The sequence below is a fragment of the Theropithecus gelada genome, chromosome X (genome assembly GCF_003255815.1).
Source record: "Theropithecus gelada isolate Dixy chromosome X, Tgel_1.0, whole genome shotgun sequence".
NCBI lineage: Eukaryota > Metazoa > Chordata > Mammalia > Primates > Cercopithecidae > Theropithecus > Theropithecus gelada.
This window is the reverse complement of record NC_037689.1, coordinates 20,906,102-20,931,932: the sequence shown is the minus strand read 5'-3', so window position 1 is coordinate 20,931,932 and position 25,831 is coordinate 20,906,102. Positions and strand designations below refer to the sequence as shown.

The 25,831-nt window shown below is 40.3% G+C and overlaps 1 protein-coding gene across 1 annotated transcript in view; it reads left to right on the top strand.

The window, feature by feature from the left end:
• The window catches only part of OTC (ornithine carbamoyltransferase), a 53,529-nt gene that overhangs the window by 12,844 nt on the left and 14,854 nt on the right, over nucleotides 1–25,831 (top strand). The window contains exons 3-4 of the mRNA XM_025371956.1: nucleotides 19,605–19,758; nucleotides 21,938–22,060. Of these exons, the coding sequence (XP_025227741.1) occupies nucleotides 19,605–19,758; nucleotides 21,938–22,060 (277 nt within the window). The remainder of the gene's footprint in view (nucleotides 1–19,604; nucleotides 19,759–21,937; nucleotides 22,061–25,831) is intronic.

Genomic DNA, 25,831 nt, shown 5'->3' with positions numbered 1-25,831 from the left:
ACTCCTCATGCAATGCTCTTACCACTACATCATGTCTGGCTAAAAAATCCAGAGCAAATATCTTTGTTAAAAGTTTTGCCCTCAAAAGAGAAGACTAATGATTCTTTTCCTGAAAATGATACGCGATAAAGTTATTTATTGAGATACCGTCTGCTTTTTATGGCAACCACCCTGGTATATACTAAAAAATTCACTTCATTTGACTTGCTGAAGAGATTTCAAATAACTCATCTTTAAACCTTTTAGTTATGTTATTTCAGATGGGACAATGAAAGTATTAAGAAGTGTGATTAGCCTCTGGATTCTAGGGGCAAAAGGAATAAAGGAACATAAATTTTTTCTTTCAAATACTCTGCCACTGACTGGGATTATATTTGTCTAACAATTCTGCTTCCACAAAAGTGAAATATACTTTATTCAAAAGCAAATATTACAAGCTGATCAAGGGATGAAACCAGAGACATATCCAAGCAAAGTTTCAGCGGGGATCCGCCATGTAGGACCAGGTGAAAGATGGTGAATGAGTCATATGTAAAGCACTGGTTGGAAGAGGGTTCAGTGGGAGGAACAGCTGAGTATCCAAAAAAGGAGGTGAGCAGTGCAGGTTGGCAGTCAGAAGGAGGTCAGGGTCCAGAAATCAGTGCAGTGGGCAGGATCCCAAGAGCAAGAGACAAACAGCCAAGCATGGGCTGAAAATTGAGGATGGGTATGAACGTGCTCTTTTCTGGGCTTGCTGTCCACACAATTCTCACTGCAAATCCTCAGAGGAGTTCTACATAGATCCTTAGCAAAACAGCCTGCTTACAGATTTTTTTTTTTTTTTGTTACAAGTTCCAAAATGATTGGGACATTTTGAGTCCATATAATTATTATAGTTCCATTGCTACATGAATACATGGGTCTACAAAATGGAGTCCATATAATTCATTTTGATCATTTTATCTTATGCAAAACACTGAAAATAATAGCTACTCCTTAAAGAGTGTCTGCTGTGGACCTCTTGTGCTATTATCTCTAAATCTTTTAAAAAATCTTGGAAAGTAAGTATTATTGGCCTGGTTTTATAGATGAGGAAAGCATGGCTCAGAGAAGTTAATGGAGCTTAGAAGCTGACTAAGTCAGGGTTTAAATCAAGCTGTCTTTATTTTTTAAGGCTGTGTTGTTTTGATTACCCCATAATGCTTCTTCTATTCAGCCCACAAGAGGGACAGTGAAACAAGTTATAGAAAATATTGGGCCGGGCGCGGTGGCTCATGCCTCTAATCCCAGCACTTTGGGAGGCCGAGGCAGGTGGATCATCTGAGTTCGGGAGTTCGAGACCAGCCTGACCAACATGGTGAAACCCTGTCTCTACTAAAAATACAAAAATTAGCTGGGTGTGGTGGCGCATGCCTGTAATCCCAGCTACTCAGGAGGCTGAAGCAAGAGAATCGCTTGAACCCTGGAGGCGGAGTTTGCGGTGAGCCGAGATTGCACCATTGCACTCCAGCCTGGGCAAGAAGAACAAAACTCCATCTCAAAAGAAAAGAAAAAGAGAAAAGAAAACATTGACTTTCACGTCAAGAGGTCCCCATGACAACCCAGAGGTTTGATGATTCTCTAGGAGGGCTCACAGGACTCAGCATATAGTCATACTCATAGTTATGATTTATTACAATGAAAGTATACCAAGCACAATCAACAGAGGGAAAAGACAGAAGCAGGAAAATGAAAGGAGTTTCTGCTTTGTGGAGACAGTGACAGATTAGGTACTGAACATATTGCATTAAAGGTTGAACCTCTGAGTGCAAATGTTCACAAGCCATTGGAGATAAAGACCTTGAGTGAAGTTGAGAGCTGAAGAAATACAAGCTCAGTGGTAAAAATGAGCTCCATGGTCTCAATGTGGGAGAATTGCAGAAGGCTGTGCCATGAGAACAGGTGCAATTAGGGAGGGGGAGGAGGAAATCCTCAAGGTACAAAGAGAAGAAAGATAGTACAATATCGGAAGAGTATGGGATGGGAGATGGGGGATGTCAGAAAAAGGAGTAGGGTAGCTATTGTAGAAATCTGACTTTCTTCTGTGTACCTCATTACTGCTTAATCTGCCAAAATATCTGACAAACAAGATATGCTGGGACTCAGAAATTCAATAAAGCTAAATTGAAGAAGACAAGAGAAATCCACCACTTTCTACCGATGCAATTGAACAGGAGATGCAAGGAAGCGAATCTTAATGACATCTACCTTGCTGATACGCACCTGGTAACCCTCAGCAATCGCCTCCTTTGCTTTTTGTAGAAGTTTAACATTTTAAGGTGCAAAGGGATTGGAGGATGATTAAATGACATTGTTGGCCCTTTCAAATCAAAAGAATCGTGCATACCTGACACTGATTGACGGTGTTGCTTCTCCATCTGCTGGTCCAGGTGCTTTGAGAGCCTGGTCAAATAAAAAGTGCCTGCACATTGGTGAAAGAAGAGCCTGAGGGAGAATATAGTGAGTATATCAACAGAAAGAAAGAAAACCGGGCCAGTCTCTTGAAAGCTGTTAAATGCAATTTCCAAAGTGTCACTTATTTGTTCAAATGATTTAATTATTCATTTATTCAGAAATAGTTATTGAATGCCTCGTTTTTCTTCCTGACATTGTTTTAGCACTGAGAATAAAATGCTGATCAAGGCTGGGCGCGGTGGCTCACGTCTGTAATCCCAGCACTTTGGGAAGCCGAGGGGTCGGGGGGTGGGGGGGTCACCTGAGGTCAGGAGTTCGAGACCAGCCTGGCCAACACGGCAAAACCCCATCTCTACTAAAAATACAAAAATTAGCCGAGTGTGGTGGCACATGTCTGTAATCCCAGCTACTCAGGAGGCTGAGGCAGGAGAATCACCTGAACCCGGGAGGTGGAGGTTGCGGTGAGTCGAGATTGAGCCACTGCACTCCAGCCTGGGTGACAGAGCGGGACTCTGTCTCAAAGAAATAAATAAAATAAAATGCTGATCAAGTCAAACAAGCTTCTTGTTGGAGTGGAAATTACATTCTGGAGCAAGGAGGCTTTTGCTAAACAAATAAATAAAGCATGAATAGATGAGCAGGTTGAAATAAGTGCTACGATGAAGCTAAAGCAGGGTTATTTGTTGGTAGGGTAGGGGCTGCCTTAGATTGGGTGGTCAGGGAAGGCCTCTCTGAGGAGGGGACAGTTAAGAGCTCAATAAAATGACAGAGCCAGGTACACAATGCTGTGGGAAGAGCGTCACAGAAAGAACTGCTGATGCATCAGCCTAAGGCAGCAACAAGCTGGATGTGTTCAGGAACAAAAGGGAAGCCATTAATATTCTAAAATCTTCAAAGAAACATATTTTAAACCTGATTTTTTAAAAAGCACCTTACAGGCCGGGCGCGGTGGCTCAAGCCTGTAATCCCAGCACTTTGGGAGGCCGAGACGGCCGGATCACAAGGTCACAAGATCGAGACCATCCTGGCTAACACGGTGAAACCCCGTCTCTACTAAAAAATACAAAAAACTAGCCGGGCGAGGTGGCGGGCGCCTGTAGTCCCAGCTACTTGGGAGGCTGAGGCAGGAGAATGGCGTGAACCCGGGAGGCGGAGCTTGCAGTGAGCTGAGATCCGGCCACTGCACTCCAGCCTGGGCGACAGAGCGAGACTCCGTCTCAAAAAAAAAAAAAAAAAAAAAAGCACCTTACAGATTGGTCCTCAGTCTCACCCACCAAAGAAAGGAAAGATAAAATCAGAACAAGGAATAAAAATCCTAAATACACATTCAAAATACAATGTATTGTACAGCAGATCTTTAGAACTTATTTATGGCTGGGTGTGGTGGCTCACGCCTGTAATCCAAGCACTTTGAGAGGCCGAGGCAGACGGATCACCTGAGGTCAGGAGTTCGAGACCAGCCTGGCCAACATGGTGAAACCCCATCTCTACTAAAAATAAAATAAAATAAAATTCCGCTCGCCCGTAGTCCCAGTTACTAAGGAGGCTGAGGCAGGAGAATCGCTTGAGCCCAGGAGGTGGAGGTTGCAGTGAGCCGAGATCGTGCTACTGCACTCCAGCCTGGGCAACAGAGCAAGACTCCGTTAAAAAAAAAAAAAAGCTGGTTTGGTGGCTCACGCCTGTAATCCCAGCACTTTGGGAGGCTGAGGTGGGCGGATCACAAGGTCAGAAGTTTGATACCAGCCTGACCAACATAGCGAACTCCCATCTTTACTAAAAATACAAAAATTAGCCAGGCGTGGTGACGCATGCTTGTAATCCTGGCTACTCAGGAGGCTGAGGCAGGAGAATCACTTGAACCCAGGAGTTGGAGGTTGCAGTGAGCTGAGGTCACAGCACTGCACCCCAGCCTAGGTGACAGAGTGAGACTGTCTCAAAAAAAAAAAAAAAAAAAAAATGGGCCGGGCGCGGTGGCTCAAGCCTGTAATCCCAGCACTTTGGGAGGCCGAGACGGGCGGATCACGAGGTCAGGAGATCGAGACCATCCTGGCTAACACGGTGAAACCCCGTCTCTACTAAAAATACAAGAAAATTAGCCGGGCGAGGTGGTGGGCGCCTGTAGTCCCAGCTACTTGGGAGGCTGAGGCAGGAGAATGGCGTGAACCCGGGGGGGCGGAGCTTGCAGTGAGCCGAGATCGCGCCACTGCACTCCAGCCTGGGGCACAGAGCAAGACTCCGTCTCAAAAAAAAAAAAAAAAAAAAAAAAATGTGTATATATATATACATGTAACTTATTCATTCATCCTCTATAACTGAAATGCTTGTTGAACATCTATGCTCATTGCCCCCCACCCCCAACCCCTGGCAACCACCATTCTACTTTCTCCTTTTATGTATTTGACTATTTTAATACTTCACATAGGTGGACTCATGCAATATTTGTCCTTCTGTGACTGGCTTATCTCACTTAGCATAATGTTCTCCACGTTCATTCGTGATATTGCATAGGCTGGGATTTCCTTCTTTGTAAGGCTGAATGATATTTCATTGTAAATATATACCACATTTTCTTTATCCATTCATCTGTTGATGAATATTTAGGTTGTTTCCACATATTGCTATTGTGAATAGTGCTTCAAGGAACACAATAATACAAATATCTCTTCGAGTTTCTGATTTCAATTACTTTGGCTAAATATGCAGAAGGGGGCTCAATCATATGATAATTCTATGTTTAAATTTTTGAGGAACTTCCACACTGTTTTTCATAGTAGTGGCACCATTTTATATCACCACCAATGGTGCGGAAGGGTTCCAATTTTCCACATCCTTGTCAACACTTGTTATCTTTTGTCATTTTGATAATAGTCATCCTAACAGGTGTAAAGTGATATTGCACTGTGGTTTTAATTTGCATTTCCCTAATTATTAGTACTATTGAGCACATTTTCATATACCTTTTAGCCACTCATATACCTTTTTTGCAGAAATATCTATTTAAGTCTTTTGCCTATTTTTTTAATTTTGACTTTTTTTGCTGTTAAATTGTAGGCATTCCTAATATTTTGGACATGAACCCCATATGAGACACAGGTTTGCAAATATTTTCTCCCATTCTATAGGTTGCCTTTTCACTCTGTTGATTGTTTCTTTTGCTGTGCAGAAACTTTTTAGATCTCATTTGATGTATTATTACAATAAAAAGTCTTACATTTAGAGTTAAGTAAGATTTTAAAAATTAGATCATAATAAACAAGTATCCCAAAGAAGATCTGACAATTAAGGAGGGAAAAAAATGTCTTGTTCTTTTCTTCCTTGTTACAATAATAAAACCTATTCACTATACAGAATATTGTGGCTGAAATCTCCTTAGCTCGGTCTGAGTTGCATTTTGTATAATCTGAAGGTGACTGAAGGGGAGCACTGAAGTGGAGCTGTCCACTGATATTTTGGAGGAGATGATGTGTTGGAGTCTCTAACACCACATGAGAAGGACTCACAGGGAGCAGCATACAGTGATACTCATGGCTAAGACTTATCACAACAAAAGACACAAAGCAAAATCAGCCAAGAAAAAAGGTGCATGAGGTAAAGTCTAGGGGAGACTAGGCACAAGCTTCCACAAGTGCCCTCCCAGTGGTGTCACACAGGATGTGCTTAATTTCCCCAGCAAACCAGTTCCCAAGCCTTTTAATGGGGCCTAGTTACAAAAGTGCCCTCTGCCTAGCGTGATCCCAAAATTCCAGACTCCAGAAGGAAAGCAGGTGTTCAGCATTAAACAAAGTGCATATACAAATAGTTTGGGCACAGTGAACCACCCTTATCAGTTCTGGGAATGGTGGGAACCCTCCTAAAGTCCAAGTTCCCAGATGCTAGTCAAGGGTCAGCCTTGTAAGCAGCCCTTTGAAGGACAGCCACCTCAAGGCTGCTATGTTAGCTTTTTTCTACACAACCAGGCTCTCATCTCTCTTCTGAATTTTGCTCAATCTCCTTTACCTAGATGTACTGTAACTGGTAAGGGAGTGTATGTTATATCCATGGGAAGACAGCCTTAAGATTTGAGTTGTTTTCTTGCTTCAGTATGGATCCCTGGAGGCCTAGGTTCCCCTGGATAGAATCAGTCCTATTGCTCACTTCCCTTTATTGAAGAGTCTCTCTTAGGAACTCTTTCTCACCCCCTAACATATCAGAAAACACAAAACATACACATAGATATTCAGTTAAGTTTACGTCAGAAGTGAGGGTATACTCAGATTTTGTCAGTTACCAGGTGCGCTACTGGGGTTATGAACTGGATATTCTTTTTCTTTTTCTTGCTCTGGGCTTGTCCTTTTAGATGTGACACTAGAAGTGACACCTTTGCATGACTCAGATCACTGATTTTTTAGAAGTTTTAAATCATATGGAATTTAGCAATAGCAAGTGGGGCATTATCACTCCAGTTTCAAGGCTTTCTGTTTCTTCTGTAATGACAGCTTTTCATGTCTAATGCTCTGAGTGTACTACTGAAAAGTGCATAATAGCTTCACAGTCGTTTGCCTTCTAATATTGTACTTAGCAATGCAGCTTCAGGAACCACGTGTATGAAAGGCTCCATATAAAGCCAAATAATGTAACATTGTTCTACTCTAATTTCTTTCCCTATAGATGTAATTTACATATGGTAGTGATTGCTAAAGTGTGTTTAGCTAATGTAAAACCAGTAGAAAAGAAAACGAATGTAGACCACTGTATTAGTTTCCTAGGGCCGCCACAACAAATTACTACAAACCTGGTGGCTTAGAACAACAGAAATTTATTTTCCCATAGTTCTGGAGGCTAGAAGTCCAAAATCAATGTTTCAACAGGACCATAGTTCTGGAGGCTAGAAGTCCAAAATCAATGTTTCAACAGGACCACAATTCCCTTTCTGGTGCCTCTCAGTCATCCTTGGCATTCCTTGGCATCACCCCAAACTCTGCCTCCATCTTTGCCTGGGCTTCTCTGTGTATCCTCTCCTCTTCTTATAAGAATGTCTGTCATTGAATTTAGGACCTACCCTACTCCATATGACTTCATCTTAACTAATTACATCTGCAAATATCCTACTTCCGATGAAGCTCACATTCTGAGTTTCTAGGTAGACATGGATTTTGGGGAAACGCCATTCAACCCACTACAACCACATATCCACATGTCCCCTATGACACCATAAAAGGGGTTTCCAATCATTGCTATTCTCAAATAATGAAAGTTAAGAGGGATTTGTGGATGAGGCCCAATCCTCAAGAGGAGTGAATCATTGTCATATTAAAAGGAATATTTCTTAAAAAAAAAAAAAAGCTGGAATACTGTTATTTATGTATTTATACCAATTATATCCAGACTGAAAAGGTTAAATGTTTTATAATTTTTGGTAAAATGTTTCAAAATATTGGTACCTAATGGGAAATATGTACCTCATGAGGTAGTAATAAATTGGTACTTAATGGGAAATATGATACTTCCATGAACCTTTACAGAGAACACCAAGAACCCAGCAGGTATGAAAATTCTGTATTCTCGGGAAGAATGATGACAAAACCAGTCTCTCACAGCATGAGCAATGATATATTCTCTTAGAGGCAGTGTGCCGGAGCATCAAGGACAGGGCCTTCAAAGCAGAGGCACGTTTTGGTTCAATTCACAGCTCTACCACACACTAGCCCTTATGGTTTGGGCCGGATGCTTCTGAGTCTCGGGTTCCTCAGTTGCAAAATGGAGATACTTTTACTTATCTTAATGCATTATATGAGGGTAAATGAGATCATGCTTGTAAAGGACAGGCACACAGAAGAAACTCAAGCAATGTTGGTTGAATCAAGTTACGATCTAACCCAATCTCAAGACAAGCACTGACTCAATTTTGGCTATATCTGTGGTTTTCCTAAACAGCTTACACTGACCCACTGAACTTCCATTAGCATATTTTGAATAAGTTATTCTAAATGTCATTATACCCCGTTCATCTTTCTCTAAGGTCTTCAAACTTGGGATCTAACATTTAAATCAAAACAACCTGGCCATTATAGATCCTTCATTAATAAATTGAATATGGCAATTTTATTCAACATCTCTGGCTTCTTCCAACACCAGCCCATTTGACAAGAACCCATCTAGGTTTTCTGAGGGTATTATCCATCTTATTTCCTCATCATTCTTATGTTGATATAACTAAAATCATTATCTTGGTAGAGATGCCAGAGGGCTAGAATATTCGGTTTCCTAGAGGGAGACTCAGAGAGTTTATCTCATAACGAATTTACATTGGGGATAGAGATTAAGTCTGCTTAAGTCTCCTTTTGGAACTTGGCCGAATTTGACAAAAAATAAAATCAGAAACATCCATTTTTAAGTGATTACGGAGTTCTCAAGGATGTAATATGCACAACCAAAATGTCCTTCCTCTATCTCCCAGTCAGCTGTTCAACTGGTAAGAGTTGTCAGTGAAAGAAACTGGAGTTTAGAGGGCATGCAGTCTGATTCGAACAAGGCAGGATGGAGACAAAAGAGGAAGTGAATAACAGGACCCTATGAGAATACAACCTGTTTGCCTTTGGCTTTTGAGACACTTTCACCATGTTCCAATACTTTAGGAACAACTCAACTCCTAAGAGTACCAGGATTGCTGTATGATTGTCCATCTCATCAACATCCATGTTTGCTCATCAACATCCATGTTTGGTCTGACCCAGCACACTACTTGTTTTTTATTTTTTAGTATTTGTTCACCCAACCACACTAACTCTGCACCAGCTTTTCCTGGGCTCATGAGGGGCTTTGTTTATTGCCTTTTTTTGTTTCATTTTGCTTTGTTTTGTTTCAGCCTTCAGGGTGTTTTCATTAATTCCTAAACAAGTTTCAATCTTATACCAAAAAAAAAAAAAAAAAAAACACCAAACAACAACAGAAACTAAGGGTTGGAAAGGATTTATTTATAGCGACCATCGTTTTCATGGAGAGAGTAACCGTCACTCTCTCAAAATGGTCACTGAGCCCTGCATAAAAGTACCCAGTACTAAGGCACTCTTTACATACTCAGCTATTTTGTCTGATATCTATGTAGTCTGACTGTTCTCACCAAAAGTTTATACAATCTGAGAATTCTCTTTGAAATTGAGTTAGAATTGGTCTTGCTATGATTCTTCTCATTGTTCTTCCATTTTATTAGTATCTTTATAAACTCATTGGATGCTCATACATTTGAACGTTTCAATGTATTATAATTATTATTCTTATTAATTATCAAATTGTCCCATATTTGGTCAATGTCATCTTTGTTCAAGTTGGGTCATTTTGACCTAACTCCATCAGTCTTCGATAACTCCCTTGCTTTGAGGTGTGACAAGATGTTGCAGGCTCATCTTGTACATTTCTTTATCAAGACCAAGAATTAGCCATTGCTCTAAGAAGACTTGGGGCATTTTCAATTACTTTCAAAGTCATGCTTGGGAGAAATTTCCTTTCTTGAATGGTATTTTGTCTGATTATTAAAATAATATTCCTTTTGATAGAATATACTAAGGAAGATTAAAAAAAAAAAAACAGAGCCACTGATACCACCATCATCCAGAAATAATGGATGTTAACATTTTATCTCTCAAACCATCTTTCCATTTAAAGTTTCATGCCGTGCCTTTCCTTTTTCTAAACAGTAGGAAAAGAGATGATGAATGAAACTAGACATTTTAAATATTTAGACAAAATAGGTTGAATACATATTTTAACTTGTTAATCATTTTTGAAAAATTCTAATATTGGCCATTAAACTTCCAGGGCAAACTGGTATATGTGGGAAACTTTAAATTTGAGTAATTTGGATTTTGCAAAAGCTTTTTTGCTACCATTGTTGGCTAATGCCAAAGATCGTCTGCAGAGCTGTAAGAATGTACTGGAAGGCAAGCAGAACTGTATGTATTAATAGAAATGAAAAGACGCCAAAATGAAAAGTCATTACAGAACCAGAGAGCATTTTTTAAACTTGTCTACTTTTCATTTGTAGCACGTATAATAAAACTCTTACAATATTTAAAGCTAGGGTTTTAGATTGATGGAGAGCTCTATAAATCCCAGATTACTATTAATGTGCTTGTAGTCCAGCTCTAGTTACAGGGTTGTCATTGTTTCCAGTGAAAAAGGTTCGTTTTCATTTTTTAAAGATCTTTAGTAGCCTGGAAGAATTAAAATGGTGATTTCTAGTAATTTTAAGCATGAAGTAGATATCAATGTCATTCACAAAATAATATGAACTAATTGTCTAGTTAAGTGTCTTTAATATCTTTGTTCCCCCAACTGAGTCCAATGTGAAAGTAACCTAGAAGCTGCTCCGTCTCAAACCCCGTATCATTGGATTCCACCTTACTTGAAGCTCCTGAGGCTGAAAGAGGACTAAAGTGGCATTTTCTGCCAGGCTCTGTCATGCTGCCTTTTGCCCACAGGTTCTTTAATGTCCAAGGGGCTTTTTGTGCCTACAGGGATATTCCACACCCTTTGTCCTTTGTTTACAGTCCAGTTTCATAACCTTATGAATTTGTCAAACATTTAGCATTTTTAAAACCTAAAACGATAAGCGTTCCTCAAAGCATGGCCACTAAGTCAACAGCATAAATAGCCTTTGGGAGCTTTTCAGAAATGCAAATTCTCGGGCCTCAACCCAGACCTCCTGAATCAGAAGCAGCTGGCTGTGTTCTACCAAGTCCTCCCGGTAATTCTGATGCCTGTTCAAGTTTTCGTTGCTTTAAATATTCACATACTACTTATACAACCAATAAATCAAATGTATATTAAGTGAACAAAACAAATCTCCTCAACCATTTACACATTGATTGCAAACTTAGTGAAATGCATTTAAACATTCAACTTAATCACAAGCCTAACATTTCAGATTTCCCTGCATTAAACATCTTACAAAGGAAAAAATACACGTAAAGTACCACACTGATTACAGAACCAATTATTTTTTTGACAATATAACTGGGCACAAAACTATTAATGTCATAGATTTAATTTTGCTTTTTATTCTTAAATCTCCTTTTATTTTTACTTTTGTATGGTCCTGGAATTTAAACTTCTGTGCATTGCTGGGTTGCTGGGAATTCTACAAGAGACTCTTTATACTTTCTCAGGGTTTATGTCATTTTTTCAGACTGGAAAGAACAAACACATCGCCTCAGGAAGTCATGGATACAGGTTAAGTGGATTACTGGCAAGTCACTTAATTTTGGTTGGTTAGTGGGAACTGATTGCTAAATTCAAGGTGACTTAAACTCAAGCTGCTGGCCACTAGACAATATCTTTTTATCACATAGTTTTTGCTTTTTGTCATGGAATCTACATTGATTTCCCATCGCTGCTTTAACAAATTACCACACACTTAGTGGCTTAAAACAATACAAATATATTATCTTACAGGTCTGGAGGGCAGAAGTCTAACATGAGTACACAGGGCTGTGTTCCTTCTGGAGGCTCCAGAGGAGAATCCAATTCCTTGTCCATTCCAGTTTTCAAGGGCTGCCTATATCCTTGGGCTTGAGGCCCCCTTTCTCCATCTTCAAACCCAGTGTCTTCATAGCTTCTCCTCTCATTTGTAACCTCCTGCCTCTCTCTTATTCTCTAGTGTTATATTGGGCCCACCCAGGGTAATCTCCCCATCTCAAGATCATTAACTTATGAATATGAATCTGCAAAATTCCTTTTGTCAAGTAAAGCAATATGTTCACTGATTCTGTGGTTTAGGACATCGACATCTTTGGGGACCATTATTTTGTCTACCACCTGACACTTTTTGTCAATATATTTCCCATTTTTACTGTGCATACACATATACACAATGTATTTTTAATTAGGCTTTACAATATATAATTTTATTGCCTGGTTTACAACTAAATATATTGTGAACATTTTCTTTTCTTTTATAACAGTTAAAATAACTGCATAGCTTGGAGAAAATATAGTTTACTAAGCAATCTTGTTGGGGAAATTTAGGTATAATTTTTTTCCAAGGAGATTTCATTCTTTTTTTTTTTTTTTTTTTTTTTTTTGAGACGGAGTCTCGCTCTGTAGCCCAGGCTAGAGTGCAGTGGCCGGATCTCAGCTCACTGCAAGCTCCGCCTCCCGGGTTCACGCCATTCTCCGGCCTCAGCCTCCCGAGTAGCTGGGACTACAGACGCCCGCCACCTCGCCCGGCTAGTTTTTTGTATTTCTTAGTAGAGACAGGGTTTCACCGTGTTAGCCAGGATGGTCTCGATCTCCTGACCTCGTGATCCGCCCGTCTCGGCCTCCCAAAGTGCTGGGATTACAGGCTTGAGCCACCGCGCCCGGCCGAGATTTCATTCTTTTATAATGCTGTTAGCAAAAAGGAGAGTCTGTCTTGTATAACTTTCTGTAGATGATGGAAATTTGCCCTTCAATTTAGTCTTTTAACTTGCTTCTCTACATCCACCTAATCATCAATCAAGTAATTCATTTTCTCTTTTCCTGTCCATCTCTCCCATTTGCTTCCTCCTTTTTACCCCATCTCACTGGCACACATGCAGACAGATTTCTATTATCCCAGCGCTTTCTGATCCTTCCCTCCATCACCTCCCTTTAAAGAGGCTTTCTTTCATTTTAAAGAGACCATTTTAATTGATTTTGATCAACTCTGCTCAAAACTTTATCCTCAGGTTCACATTAGGATTAGCCTTTAATAATCTGAAGATATAATTCAATTGTTTAAAAGACCATCTTAATAAGACCTTGGTAGAGTTACATGTATCAAGAAACATAGGACTTGGGCACAATGTACATACGGCTGACTTTCTTTTGAAAAAGGAAAGTAGTTTCTGAGGGGAGGGCAGGGCAGAGGTAAGAAGTAATTGGTACGTTAAGGAAGTGAGGAAGTGTTAGGGACCATTATGGAAATGTTTTTGTTTTTGTTTTTGTTTTGAGACGGAGTCTCACTCTGTCACCCAGGCTAGAGTGCAATGGCGTGGTCTTGGCTCACTGCAACCTCTGCCTCCCTGGCTCAAGTGATTCTCCTGCCTCCGCCTCCTAAGTAACTGAGACTACAGTCGCATGCCACTACAACCAGCCAATTTTTGTATTTTTAGTAGAGACGGGGGTTTCACTATGTTGGCCAGGCTGGTCTCGAACTCCTGACCTTGTGATCTGCCTGCCTCGGTCTCCCAAAATTGTATTCATTATTTTAAGGCAACTAACAAATGATCTTCTTTCAGTTAGGACATTGGAGAAGCAGACTTTACTGGTCATGAAATTGCATGATATCTAAAATTGTTGTTTCTGGAAATAGGTAAATGTCAGTTAATAGTAACTTTGTATGGAACGGCACATGCCAGCTAGCATAAAAGTGGTACATGTAGATGGTAGTATTCCAGAGTCCTGGGAGCCATGAGGTGCTCATCCATCACAAGGCCATCACAACCAGGTAGAAATGCCTCAGGAAAGCCGTGGGGTTGGCCATGCCAGCATTTACACATAGAACGCTTCTTGGGCAGCCAGGTGTCATGGTGCACAGACTCACAGCTCTCTCTGCACACAACAACGTCACAGTTCCATCCATAGGAGGAAGGGCAGACACGAAAGCACCCCAGCGTGCAGGTTCCCCCATTTAGACAGCAGGTTCTGTTTCGTTCCTTACTGTCCTTTATCCCCATGGATGGCACAAACTGTGAGACAAGGACGAATTGCAGGCTCCTCCTGGGGCTGAGTGCTGTCCCCTTGAAAGCCAAGTCTCCCTGACATAGACATGCAAGATATGGTGGCCCAACCTGGCCAACTAATTCCAGTTCAAATGCTTTTGAAATGGCCACGATCAAAATTACACTCTGTCATTGTCCCCTGGAGTGCAACGCAACCTCTGCCTCCCAGGTTCAAGTGATTCTCCTGCCTCAACCTTCCGAGTAGCTGGGATTATAGGCATGTGCCACCATGCCTGGCTAATTTGTGTGTGTGTGTGTGTGTGTGTGTATTTTTAGCAGAAATGGGGTTTCACTATGTTAGCCAGGCTGTTCTCAAACTCCTGGCCTCAGTTGATCTGCCCACCTCAGCCTCCCAAAGTGCTGGGATTACAGGTGTGAGCCACTGCGCCCCGCCATGGATTCTGATTTTTAAAGAAATTTAGAAGATTTAAGTTTTATTTGTTTGTTTTTAATCTCTGGCATCACATGACTCATTGCAATATTTAATAATATATTAACCTGGCCTGGTTTCAATATTTAAAAACATTGACCTTTCTTATTGGCATTGTGTTGTAATTAATTAGTTAAAAAATCATCAAAAGATTTCACTTTCAGAGAAACAGAAAAGTGAATCTTAAAATTTAGACTTCTTAGCCAAGTGCGATGACTCATGCCTGTAATCCCAACACTTTGAGAGGCTGAGGTGGGCGATCACCTGAGGTCAGGAGTTTGAGACCAGCCAGGCCAACATGGTGAAACCCCGTCTCTACTAATAATACAAAAAGTAGCCGGGCGTGGTGTAGCATGCCTGTAATCCAAGCTACTCGGTAGACTGAGACCAGAGAATTGCTTGAACCTGGGAGGCGGAGGTTGCAGTGAGCTGAGAGAGCGCCACTGCACTCCAGCCTGGGCGACAGAGCGAGACTCCATCTGGAAAAAAAATATTGACTTATTTTTATGGACATTTAACTAAGTTGGTATTTTGGAGTAAATGGTTATTATTGTCTTCCTCATTGGAAATTGCATATGTGACTGGTGCTAGCTAACCGCTGGACTCCTTTTCCAGTTCACTTATATATATAACACCACAAATGCTGCTGAGGCCTATTTATTCATGGTACAGTTTCTACTATTTCTTGCAATAATTTGGCTTACAAATTATGTTAGTTATTTGTGGCTTATGCAGATAAAAACAATACATATCTATACTATATGAACAGAAATATTCTTAACAAAACCCCACAAATATCTATCTATAGTTATAGCTATGTATAAACACTTTCCTACTTAAGTAAATAAATTTAAATGTACACCATATTCACTCTTCTTTGATATTACTATCATAATTTTGTACATTTTATTTACATTAACTTTTTTCTTATGTGCATCACGTCCCTTTAGAAGCATAATTTATTTCATTTCATGATCTTTGTCACTACAAATGATCACAACTTGAAAAATGGGAGCTTCTTTAAGTTGACTGTTTTTCCTTTCAGCAGCGTCCCTGCCATTTAGAAAACAAATCACTCTTGTTTCCTGGCAACAACAAAATGTTACAGACCTATTCTGATTTTATTCTGCCCAATAACATGAAATTGACTATCCTCTAGTGGTTTCTGGTTCTTTTTTTAAATAGAACAATATTAGAGACAAAAATCTGGTCACTAGGGATGTTTACAAGTGTCAAGTAGGGAAAGAGTACAGCTATTACTGCTGCTTTGGGACTTCTCTTGGTAGTGACTGAGCTTAAAGAAAATACTTCTTTTATAAGTGTGTAAAATATTGTTCTTTCCAGTATAGCTTATCATATCGTTATCCCTTATTTTTCTTATTGTATGAGATTTCAGCAATTACTAAGAGTTTCTTCCTCTACATTGATGCACTGTGTCACCCAGCAGCACGGTAGCCCACTTTCCTCCCACCTCCTCTCTCACTCTCTGTTTTCTGGGACAATGGTTCTCAGCCTAGTTTTCATATTGGAGTAGCTTGGGGAGCTTTAAAAATGTTGATATGGGTCCCACTATCATAGCTTCTGATTTAACCTTCCAAAAAGCAGAATATGGTGTCAGGATTTTCTAAAAGCTCCATAGGTGATACTAAGGTGCAGCCAAAGCAAAGAACCTCTGTTCTAGAAAAGTGTTGCAACCTGAAAAAAACCAACCAGGCACAGTCCCATGAAATTACACCACAGAGGTTCCAGGGATATCAGCTTGACATTATAAACAGAGAAATTAAATGAATGCTTATCTTTTGACTGCTTTGCTTCAGGAGCTTTGGGGATGGGGACTTGTTAAAGAGGAAAACACATCTGCCTTTTTTTCAATCTTCTTGAAAGACTCATGTGTACAGGTCGTTGACTTCTCCAATTGCTCCACTAGCATTTCTGTCTTTCAGCCTTATCTTCCTCACTCTTTCCTAACCTTGTTCTAATTACTTCAAGATTTTAAAAGGCCTTGATTTCTTCATCTCTGAGGTTAAGATAATGTCTGCATGTGACACACACTAAATCTAGTAAAATTCAACAACGTATTGTAAAGTTCGAAAAAACCATAACAAGTTGGCAGTCAAGGGTCCTAGCTGCCTAAAAGGATTTGAGAAGCTATAACAGAAGTCAAATCTGCTTCTCTGGCTATGAGATTCCAGAAGGTCAACTGCAATGTTAATCCACACTTTTCTTATCCTTTTTTTATCCTGTCTGTACACACTTTAGGGAGTGCTACATGTTTAAAGAAGTCTGAAGTATGACCTCTAGGATTAAACACTCCTCTGCCCCCACCCTCTGATTCTCTCTCTCTCTTTCTTGGGGTTTTAGGCATCATAAAATTAATGAATTCATCTGATATAGGGAATTGATAGTTGATTATAATTATAGACCTTATTGACATATCTACCTCCACTTAAGTTACTTTTCCATGATGGAAGCCTGCATTCTTATAGTATGAAAAACAGAATGTCTGTTTTAGTAAGAGGACAAAGGCCTAGGACCTACTCTATTTCTGTGTAATCTATTAGTATTAGTTCTTCACTTAGTTCCCATACACACCCAAGTCTGGGAACCATTGTCTTAGGGCATCGAATAAGGAAGGGTAGTTGCTTCTCTAATGAGAAGGGCCTTAACAGAAGATGGTGAATTATTCTTTGCTCAGAGGAGTTTAGCTGCCTTTTTCCCTCAATTCCCTCCCTGCTAAGGATATTATAGATAGAGTCTTCTGTTTTTGTGGGCTGCCATCTCAGAAGCTTTGTCTACTCTTGATATATTGCCTGGTTAGGATTTTAAGAAAATAATAGATGATGCTTTCAAAAATATGGCGGTCTCAATTCCCTCTTTCTTAGGAGTCTCAAACTTTAATATGCAAATGAATCCCCTGGAAACCTTGTTAAAATGCAGATTCTGCTCCAGTAAATCTGGGTGGGACCTGAAATTCTGAAGATCTAATATGCTCTCAGATGATGCTGATGTTGCTACTCTGAGGAGCAAGGTGCTAGCTTTGGTTCTCAGCTTTGGCAGCATGTTAGAATATAGTAGGAATATTTTAAAAAATAATGATCCCTAGGTCCCACTCCTAGAGATTTTGATTTCTCTGACTTAATTGATAGAGAATATGGCCTGGGCATCAAGAGTTTAAAAAAACTCTCCAAGTGGCCAGGTGCAGTGGCTCACGCCTGTAATCCCAGCACTTTGCAAGGCCGAGGCGGGTGGATCACCTGAGGTCAGGAGTTTGAGACCAGCTTGGCCAACATGACGAAACCACGTCTCTACTAAAAATACAAAAATTAGCTGGGTGTGGTGGCGAGACTGTAATCCTAGCTACTTGGGAGGCTAAGGTAGGAGAATCGATTGAACCTGGGAGGAGGGGGTTGCAGTGAGTTGAGATCGCGCCACTGCACTCCAGCCTGGGAGACAGACTGAGACTCCATCTCAAAAACAAACACTCTCCAAGTGACTTTCCTGTGCAGCAAAATTTGAAAACCCCTTGTCTTAGTCCACCATCAAAAGTTAACCAATATCACGTTTTCTTGTTTTGATTTTTGTGGTTTTTTTTTTGTAAAATGGATCTTTTATTCACTCCTCATGCTATCAAATACAGCATGCTTAGATAGTTCAAAGCAGTGGTTTACAAATCTCTGTCCTCACTGACCCTGGTGTGGAGAAACTTCCATCAGAAGTGGTAAAATAAGAAAAATAAGGATAAGAATTATATAGTGAATTTCATAAAGCTCAAATAATTCATTTCAAGGATTATTCTTTGAAATTGTCTTTCACACCTTTTTGATGTTAAAAATATCCTTTGTAAGTTAAATTAAGGTAGTAACATATTATACCTGTTTATTTGCTTTTCTCATGCTCTTAATTTGGTAAATAAAGAGTTGCAAATCTTATGTTGATCTCCACATATTTTTGGAAATTTTGCTGGTTCATGAAATTTGAAAATCTGGGAGCCATGGGCATGATAAATCCACTAAAAATTAGAAAAAATCTGATCTGTAAGTCTAGAAAAATATTGTTATAGAAATATAGTTTTTAATCTTTGATCCTGTAATCTCTGGGGCCAAGCAGTCCTTGAATTTTGTAAGCACCAGAGTTTATTGCTTTCTGTGTCAGTTCAGGTCCACTAAGAAGCAGACTCCAAGAAGCAATTAGACTTGCAAGAGATTTATTGAGGGAAACACCAAGAAACAAAATGAGAGAGGAAGCAGGAATGGGCCAAGAGGGCCTTCAGACAGGGAGGCAGGTCTGACCCCTGTGGGAAGGAAGGACGGGTGGGTAGGGAGAGCCTCATCCAGTAGTGCAGCTCTGAGAAAGTCTCAGCCAGGCTGATGGGGAGCCCCAGAGCACAGACTGCCCATCAGAGGGGTCCCCTGTCAGGAAGGAATGGCCCAGCGCTATTCTCCCCACCGTGTTCTGTCATCAGTTTGGAACAGCCTAGGGAGGGTGGCCTTAGCAGGAATGCTGCAGGGCATCCGCAGGTGTAGCAGCTAGAGTGTCAGCCAATGGCTCTCTTCAAGCAAGTTCTCTTCTGTAGGGCGATCTGTGTGTGCATTTCCATGGCTGCCACACTGGGACTTGCAATTCCGCAGTGAAAATGTATCTTTTTTCTGTTGGATGATGTAAAAGAAAATTAGCCATATGGCAGGTCATTAATGTTTCTCTGTATATCTTGCTTTTGGTCTTGTCCCTTTTAACCAATGGCCATTTATCAATTATAATTCATCATTATGTCTGCTGGGCCCACAATTATCTCCATAAAAAATGTAAAATCGCTGGTCACTGGATAAGTCGTGGAAGGTAGAACATCTGGCTTAAGTAATGAATACTGTTTAATATTACCTTTTGAACCTGTAATGTTGGTAGGTTTTTTCACGTAGTAAAAATTCTATTTGTTAGTATTTCTTGTTATTATTTCTTATCTTATATTAAATAAGGCATTATTAAGCATAATTAACTTAGATTATCTTTTTCTTGGTTTGCCACAGTGTATTGTCTAGCATGACAGATGCAGTATTGGCTCGAGTGTATAAACAATCAGATTTGGACACCCTGGCTAAAGAAGCATCCATCCCAATTATCAATGGGCTGTCAGATTTGTACCATCCTATCCAGATCCTGGCTGATTACCTCACGCTCCAGGTTGGTTTATTTATTTGTCTTACAAAAGAGAAAAATCAACAAATAATTTCTGACTTGCTCTAAGTGAAACCGTTTACTTAAATCATGGCATTGGGGTTTTATTTTCAAATACCAGCTTGACAAAGAATTATAGCTTATGTGTGCATTTTCTGGGGAAAACAGGGCATTGTTAAGAACAGACTCTAAGATCCTTCTGCACTCAACTCTATTCCCAAACTCTTTTAGCCCGTATCTCATCTTCTGTTCTGTCAATCCCTTTGATTTCGGTGCCATATTTAACACAATGAATGAATAGAGAACACTGGAGCATACAACATGGACAAGCCGTATGTGATTCTATAGACATCAGAGTCTGTGGCTTGGGAGTGAGAACTGGTGGAGTGTGCTTTGAATATTCAAAACGGTCAGTTACTAAAGTCACTCTGGGACAGGGGCCACTTTCTATCATTTTAACAAACTGGTTGTTTAAAAGTAGGTTTAAGAATATGCAGAATTTATAGAATTGGAGCTCACATTTAGCCATTCTAGTCCTCCCAAATTAGGAACTTGAATAACTTTGAAAGATTTCCCTTGTTTGGTTTGCCACAGCCAATCTACATGGTATTGCCTCTGGAAATCCTAACAGCCATGGTTTCTATGTCTATGGATGACTGAGGAGACAAGATAAACTGGATAGGCCCATCTTCTTCCACATTTGAATAAACTACACACATTTAAATGGGAGGTTAAGCTCAAAATAAAACACTTTGGACATGAGGATGAGATCCATGCAGAGAAGATGATATAATTATGTCAGATACCAAAGTGACTGTCTGGGGCTGTGGCTTTACATATACACCAGATAATTTAATGCTTCCCCCTGGAGCTTTATCATTCATTACTAAATTATAAATTCATTGAGGGAAAATGAGCTGTCCTGTTCATCATAATGTCCCCTGCAGGACCTCGTGCAATGCCTTCATATAGGAGATACTTAACGTAGGAGCTGAATGAATAAATAGCAGCTTGTTAAGAGCATGGAATAGAAATCAGATGGATCTGGAATTAAATTCTAGCTTAGCTAACTAGTAGTTCTGTGATCTCCAAATTGCTTAGCCTTTCTCTTTTTTAATCTTTTTAAATATATAAAATATATAAAACCTACAGACACTTCAAGAAAATAAAACAAACGTTCACGTGTTCACACAGTTTTGTCAATTTTTAACGTGATGGAGTAGTTACTTTATAATTCTTTGCTGTTTTTCAATAAAACATTACAGATAGAGTTGAAGCCCACCATGTGACACTGCCTGATCTCATTTTCTTCCCTTCCACAAATATATTGTTATCCCGATATTAGTATCTTTACACATATCTATAGCCATAAACAACCAACAGTATTATTATTATTTGAGACAGAGTCTCACTCTGTCACCCAGACTGGAGTACAGCGGCATGATCTTGGCTCACTGCTACCTCCGCCTCCCAGGTTCAAGTGATTCTCGTGCCTCAGCCTCCGTAGTAGCTGGGATTACAAGTGTGTGCCACGTCTGGCTAATTTTTGTATTTTTAGTAGACATGGGGTTTCACCACATTGACCAGGCTGGTCTTGAACTTCTGACCTCTGGTGATCCACCCACCTCGGTCTCCCAAAGTGCTGGGATTACAGGCATGAGCCGCCGCACCTGGCCAACTAACAGTATTATTGAGCATCTTTGTCAACTTCATATAATAGGAACATGCTCTGAGCCACCATGCTACACTGTTCCAGGTATTCTGTATTTCCCCTTTCTCATACCAAAGAATTTCAGCTCCATAAAAGCAGTGATTTGTGTCTCTTTTGTTTATTGTTATATCTCCAGGGCCAAGGACAGTGTCTCAGTGTCTGGACATCAAAGGTGCTCATTTGTATCCAATGAATGAATACAACTAAGATTCAGATTTGAAATGTATGAAACTCTTAGTCTCTGTACAAGTTCATATGATGCCTTGGTTTAAGATATTAAGACATTTTACCATGTTTTTGTGATTGTACATTCATATTATTGAATTGCTCTGTGTAATGCAAAAAAATTGGGAATTCATTCCTTCTAATAAGGCACTAATATTGAGATTAAGACTATTTATTTTAACCTTAATAATTGCTACGCATAAGCGAATTTACTCCTGGATTTCATCTCCTTCATCCCTTGCCTTTTAGGAACACTATAGCTCTCTGAAAGGTCTTACCCTCAGCTGGATCGGGGATGGGAACAATATCCTGCACTCCATCATGATGAGCGCAGCAAAATTCGGGATGCACCTTCAGGCAGCTACTCCAAAGGTAGGGAAACTTTTTGCCTTGAAACTAACCCCTCTCTTAAATCATCCTCAGATGCAATTACCCAGTGACAAAAAAGCTTTCTTCTATTTAAGTATAGCACAGGTGAGGCCACAAAATTTAGGTTACGTTACTAGCCCTACTATTAAATAGCTATCTGGCCTCTTGAGAGTCCAATTTCCGATCTCTACAATAAGAGATAGTCTTGGCTGATGCCTTTTATTCTATGAGTCAGTGTTGAAAGCATGTCTGAATTATCCCTTTGAATACCCTGCTGTAGGCCATTATGATGACTGGCATCGTGCATTACCACCACGAAGGCTGAAGAAAGCAATAAAATTCAGGCAGCATAGAATTCTCAACCCATGGGAATGATACTGTCATTTTTCTAATACTGCAATTTGGTAGAAAAATGTAAATTCAATGTGAGGATCACAGTGATGGCATCTACATCAGCTTAGTATTTCAAAACTCAACTCTGGGGGCCTTTTGGCTTATAAAATTTGAGCCCTACGTGGCTGTGAAAATGACCCTTGCATACCTCCTACCTTGCTGCTATCTCTCACAGCATGTGTGGAATACATGACTTCTTTCATAGGCCCAATGTAACCCTTTTGATACACAAGAAACTGGTAATAATTGTTGCCTCTGAGGAGGGGAACTGGAAGGCTTGAGGATAGAGGTAGGAGGGAGACTTTATTTTCACCATACAGTCATGTATGGCTTCATAACAGGGATACGTTCTGAGAAATGGGTCCTTCGGTGACTTTGTCGTTGTGGGAACATCATACAGTGTACTTACACAAACGTAGATGGTATATATTTTTATTTATATGTATTCTTTCACATGGTGAAATAAATGTTCCAGCACCATTACTAAATATCAACCTTAGGCCAGGTTCCCCACAAGCACACCACTGTGGGGATTTGTGTACAGATGATTCATTAAGGAAGTACTCCCAAGGGAGATCCCTAAGGGATTAGAGGGAGCAGGACAGGGAAAGGGAAGAATCTAAGCAAGGATGCCATTTACAGTGACCAACCATCCCGATTTGCCCAAGATCAAGAGATTTCTGGGGACATGGGGTTTGGGGTGCTAAAATTGAGAGTCCGGGCAAACCAAGGTGATTTGGTCAGCCTAGTCCCATGTCATGCACAGTCCCACAGAAAGCAGCTTCAGTCTGATCTCACAGGTGAGCTCTGGAGTGTAAGTTATGCCCTAAAGTTATCCCAGCATTGGTCAAGGGCAGCAGAAGAGGTGGAGTGGTAAATCCCCTGGCACTTTTGATGGGAAAAGCAGCCTGGTAGGCAGAGAGCTGTCCCCTGAAGACGAACTACAAGCACTAGGTGTTAAAAACACTGAAACTGGGGGAGGGAGCAGAAGCCATGAAAAGGGATCTCCCGGGTGCCTCTGAGTAGAGCACCAGCATCATCTGCTGCATCCGGCCAAAACAAAACTAGACACCACCAAATGCTTTCACCAGGTGTTTTTATCTTGCTGTCTTGGATTTTTAGGGCTGCCGTAACAAATTACTACAAACTGCACGGCTTAAAACAATAAAAATTTACTCTTTCACAGTTTTGGAGACTAGAAGTTTGATTAAGGTGTCGACAGGCCACACTCCCTGGGAAGCCTCTCAGGGAGGATCATTTTTTGCCTCTTCCTGCTTCTAGTAGCCCCAGGCGTTCCTTGGCTTATGGGTGCATCTCTCTAATCTCTGCTTCCATCACTTTACCTCTGCGTCTGTGTCTCTCTGTACAAATCCCCCCTCTTCTTATAGGGACACCAGCCATATTAAATTTAGGCCCACTTTTATCAAGTATGACCTCATCTTCACTAATTACATCTGGAAAGACTATTTCCACATAAGGTCACATTCTGAGGTTCTGGGTGGGCGTGAATTTTGAAGAACACTATTCAACCAAGTACACTTGCCATAGAAAAAATTTCCACTGCATGCAGTGGAAGTCATCCTATTATAGTAAATTTGCAGGACTCAGAGAGATGATCCTTACAACAGATAATTCTCCTCTTTTATTCAGCGTGAACTGAAATAAGGTTCAGATCCGATATGTGCTTAAGGTGGCTTTTATTCACTTTATGGGAAGGGTGAGTACACTCTCCATACAAAGCTAGTTTGAAGAAAGGCTCTGTATTTTTTTTTTTTTTTTTTTTTTTGAGACGGAGTCTCACTGTGTCTCCCAGGCTGGAGTGCAGTGGCGCGATCTCGGCTCACTGCAAGCTCCGCCCCCCGGGTTCACGCCATTCTCCCGCCTCAGCCTCCCAAGTAGCTGGGACTACAGGCGCCCGCTACCGCGCCCGGCTAGTTTTATGTATTTTTAGTAGAGACGGGGTTTCACCATGTTAGCCAGGATAGTCTCGATCTCCTGACCTTGTGATCCACCCGCCTCGGCCTCCCAAAGTGCTGGGATTACAGGCTTGAGCCACCGCGCCCGGCAAGGCTCTGTATTAATGCAAACTCTTATTGCATTTGGTTCCCACAGATGAAACATACATTAACAATAATTGTTCGCTGGTATAAAGATCTTTTGGAAGGCTTCATTCTGTTGAAGAAATATATGGTTTAAACATTTTATTGTATGACAAAGATGTTTTATTAACATCAAAGGAAAAAATTCTAATATTACAGAGTAATTGCAGTATTGTTCTTATGCAGAAACTCATTTAAATGATAAAGGGTACTAAAACCTGGTTAAACCTTGGCGGGAGTAAGAGTTTTGCAAAGTCTCCTGGAAAGTCTGATAGTGCAAAAGTCGTTCCATCAATTTGTAAGTCTTCAGTTGTTAGCAGACCTGTTTCCTTTAAAGATAAAGCTAGGAGATTTATTGTAAATTTTAGAAACACAGAAACATTTCCAAGGCCATGATTAATCTATTTTCCCGTTCTTTAACCAAGAATAACTTACATGTTCAAGAAAAAATAATTTTGTCCATGATTGTAAAATTGCTCCATAAACTATCAATAGTAATGATTTTAACATTGTTCTAAGTGAATACTTAGACTGAACTGGGTGTGTTAATCACCTTCTTTGTCTGGTTTTGAAATTTATGTAAAGGCTAGTGAGTGATTTAGTATTGAAAGCTGAGATGTGAGTGAAGAATTCCTCTCTGTATTCTAAGTCATGCCACAGTGCGTGCAAGGTTGGGTGATTTTCTAATTTCCAAACCTCTCTGTTGGTTCTCTAAGTACTTATTGATTCCTTTTCTAAGAATTATTATACTTAGGGAGTATAAAACCTACTCTCCAAAGGGAAGGCTAAATTTTCAGGGTAGGAAGCACCTGGGGTAATATCCAAGTCTCTTCATTTATGTTTACCAGTATGGCTGTTCACAACATTAGTTGCTAAATTAGCTAGCCTTTATTAATTACTTTCCCCAAATCTCTATAAACAAGGCCCCAGAATTCATCGCTACATGAGGGTAGAAAAGCTGCTAAAATGTCAACAGGCATCTTCATCAACCTCTGAGTAGTTTCTTCTTTCAAGAATGCTTTAATAGAAGAAGAAACTATGGTAGACAATCACGTGCAAATAAACACAATTTCACAAATAAACCTAGACATGCCTGTCACTGGTTGGGTTCCTTGGGAAGCAGACTCAGAGTTTAGCGTGCAGGACAGGCAGGATGCTTATTAGCATTTGCCCTTGAAATCAACAACTGTGGAAAGGAAGGGAAGGAAGCAGGAGTAAGAAGAGGGAGAAGCTGAGTTGCGATGCAGGCCCAACAACAGCCTTGGCTGATCTTATGGAAAGT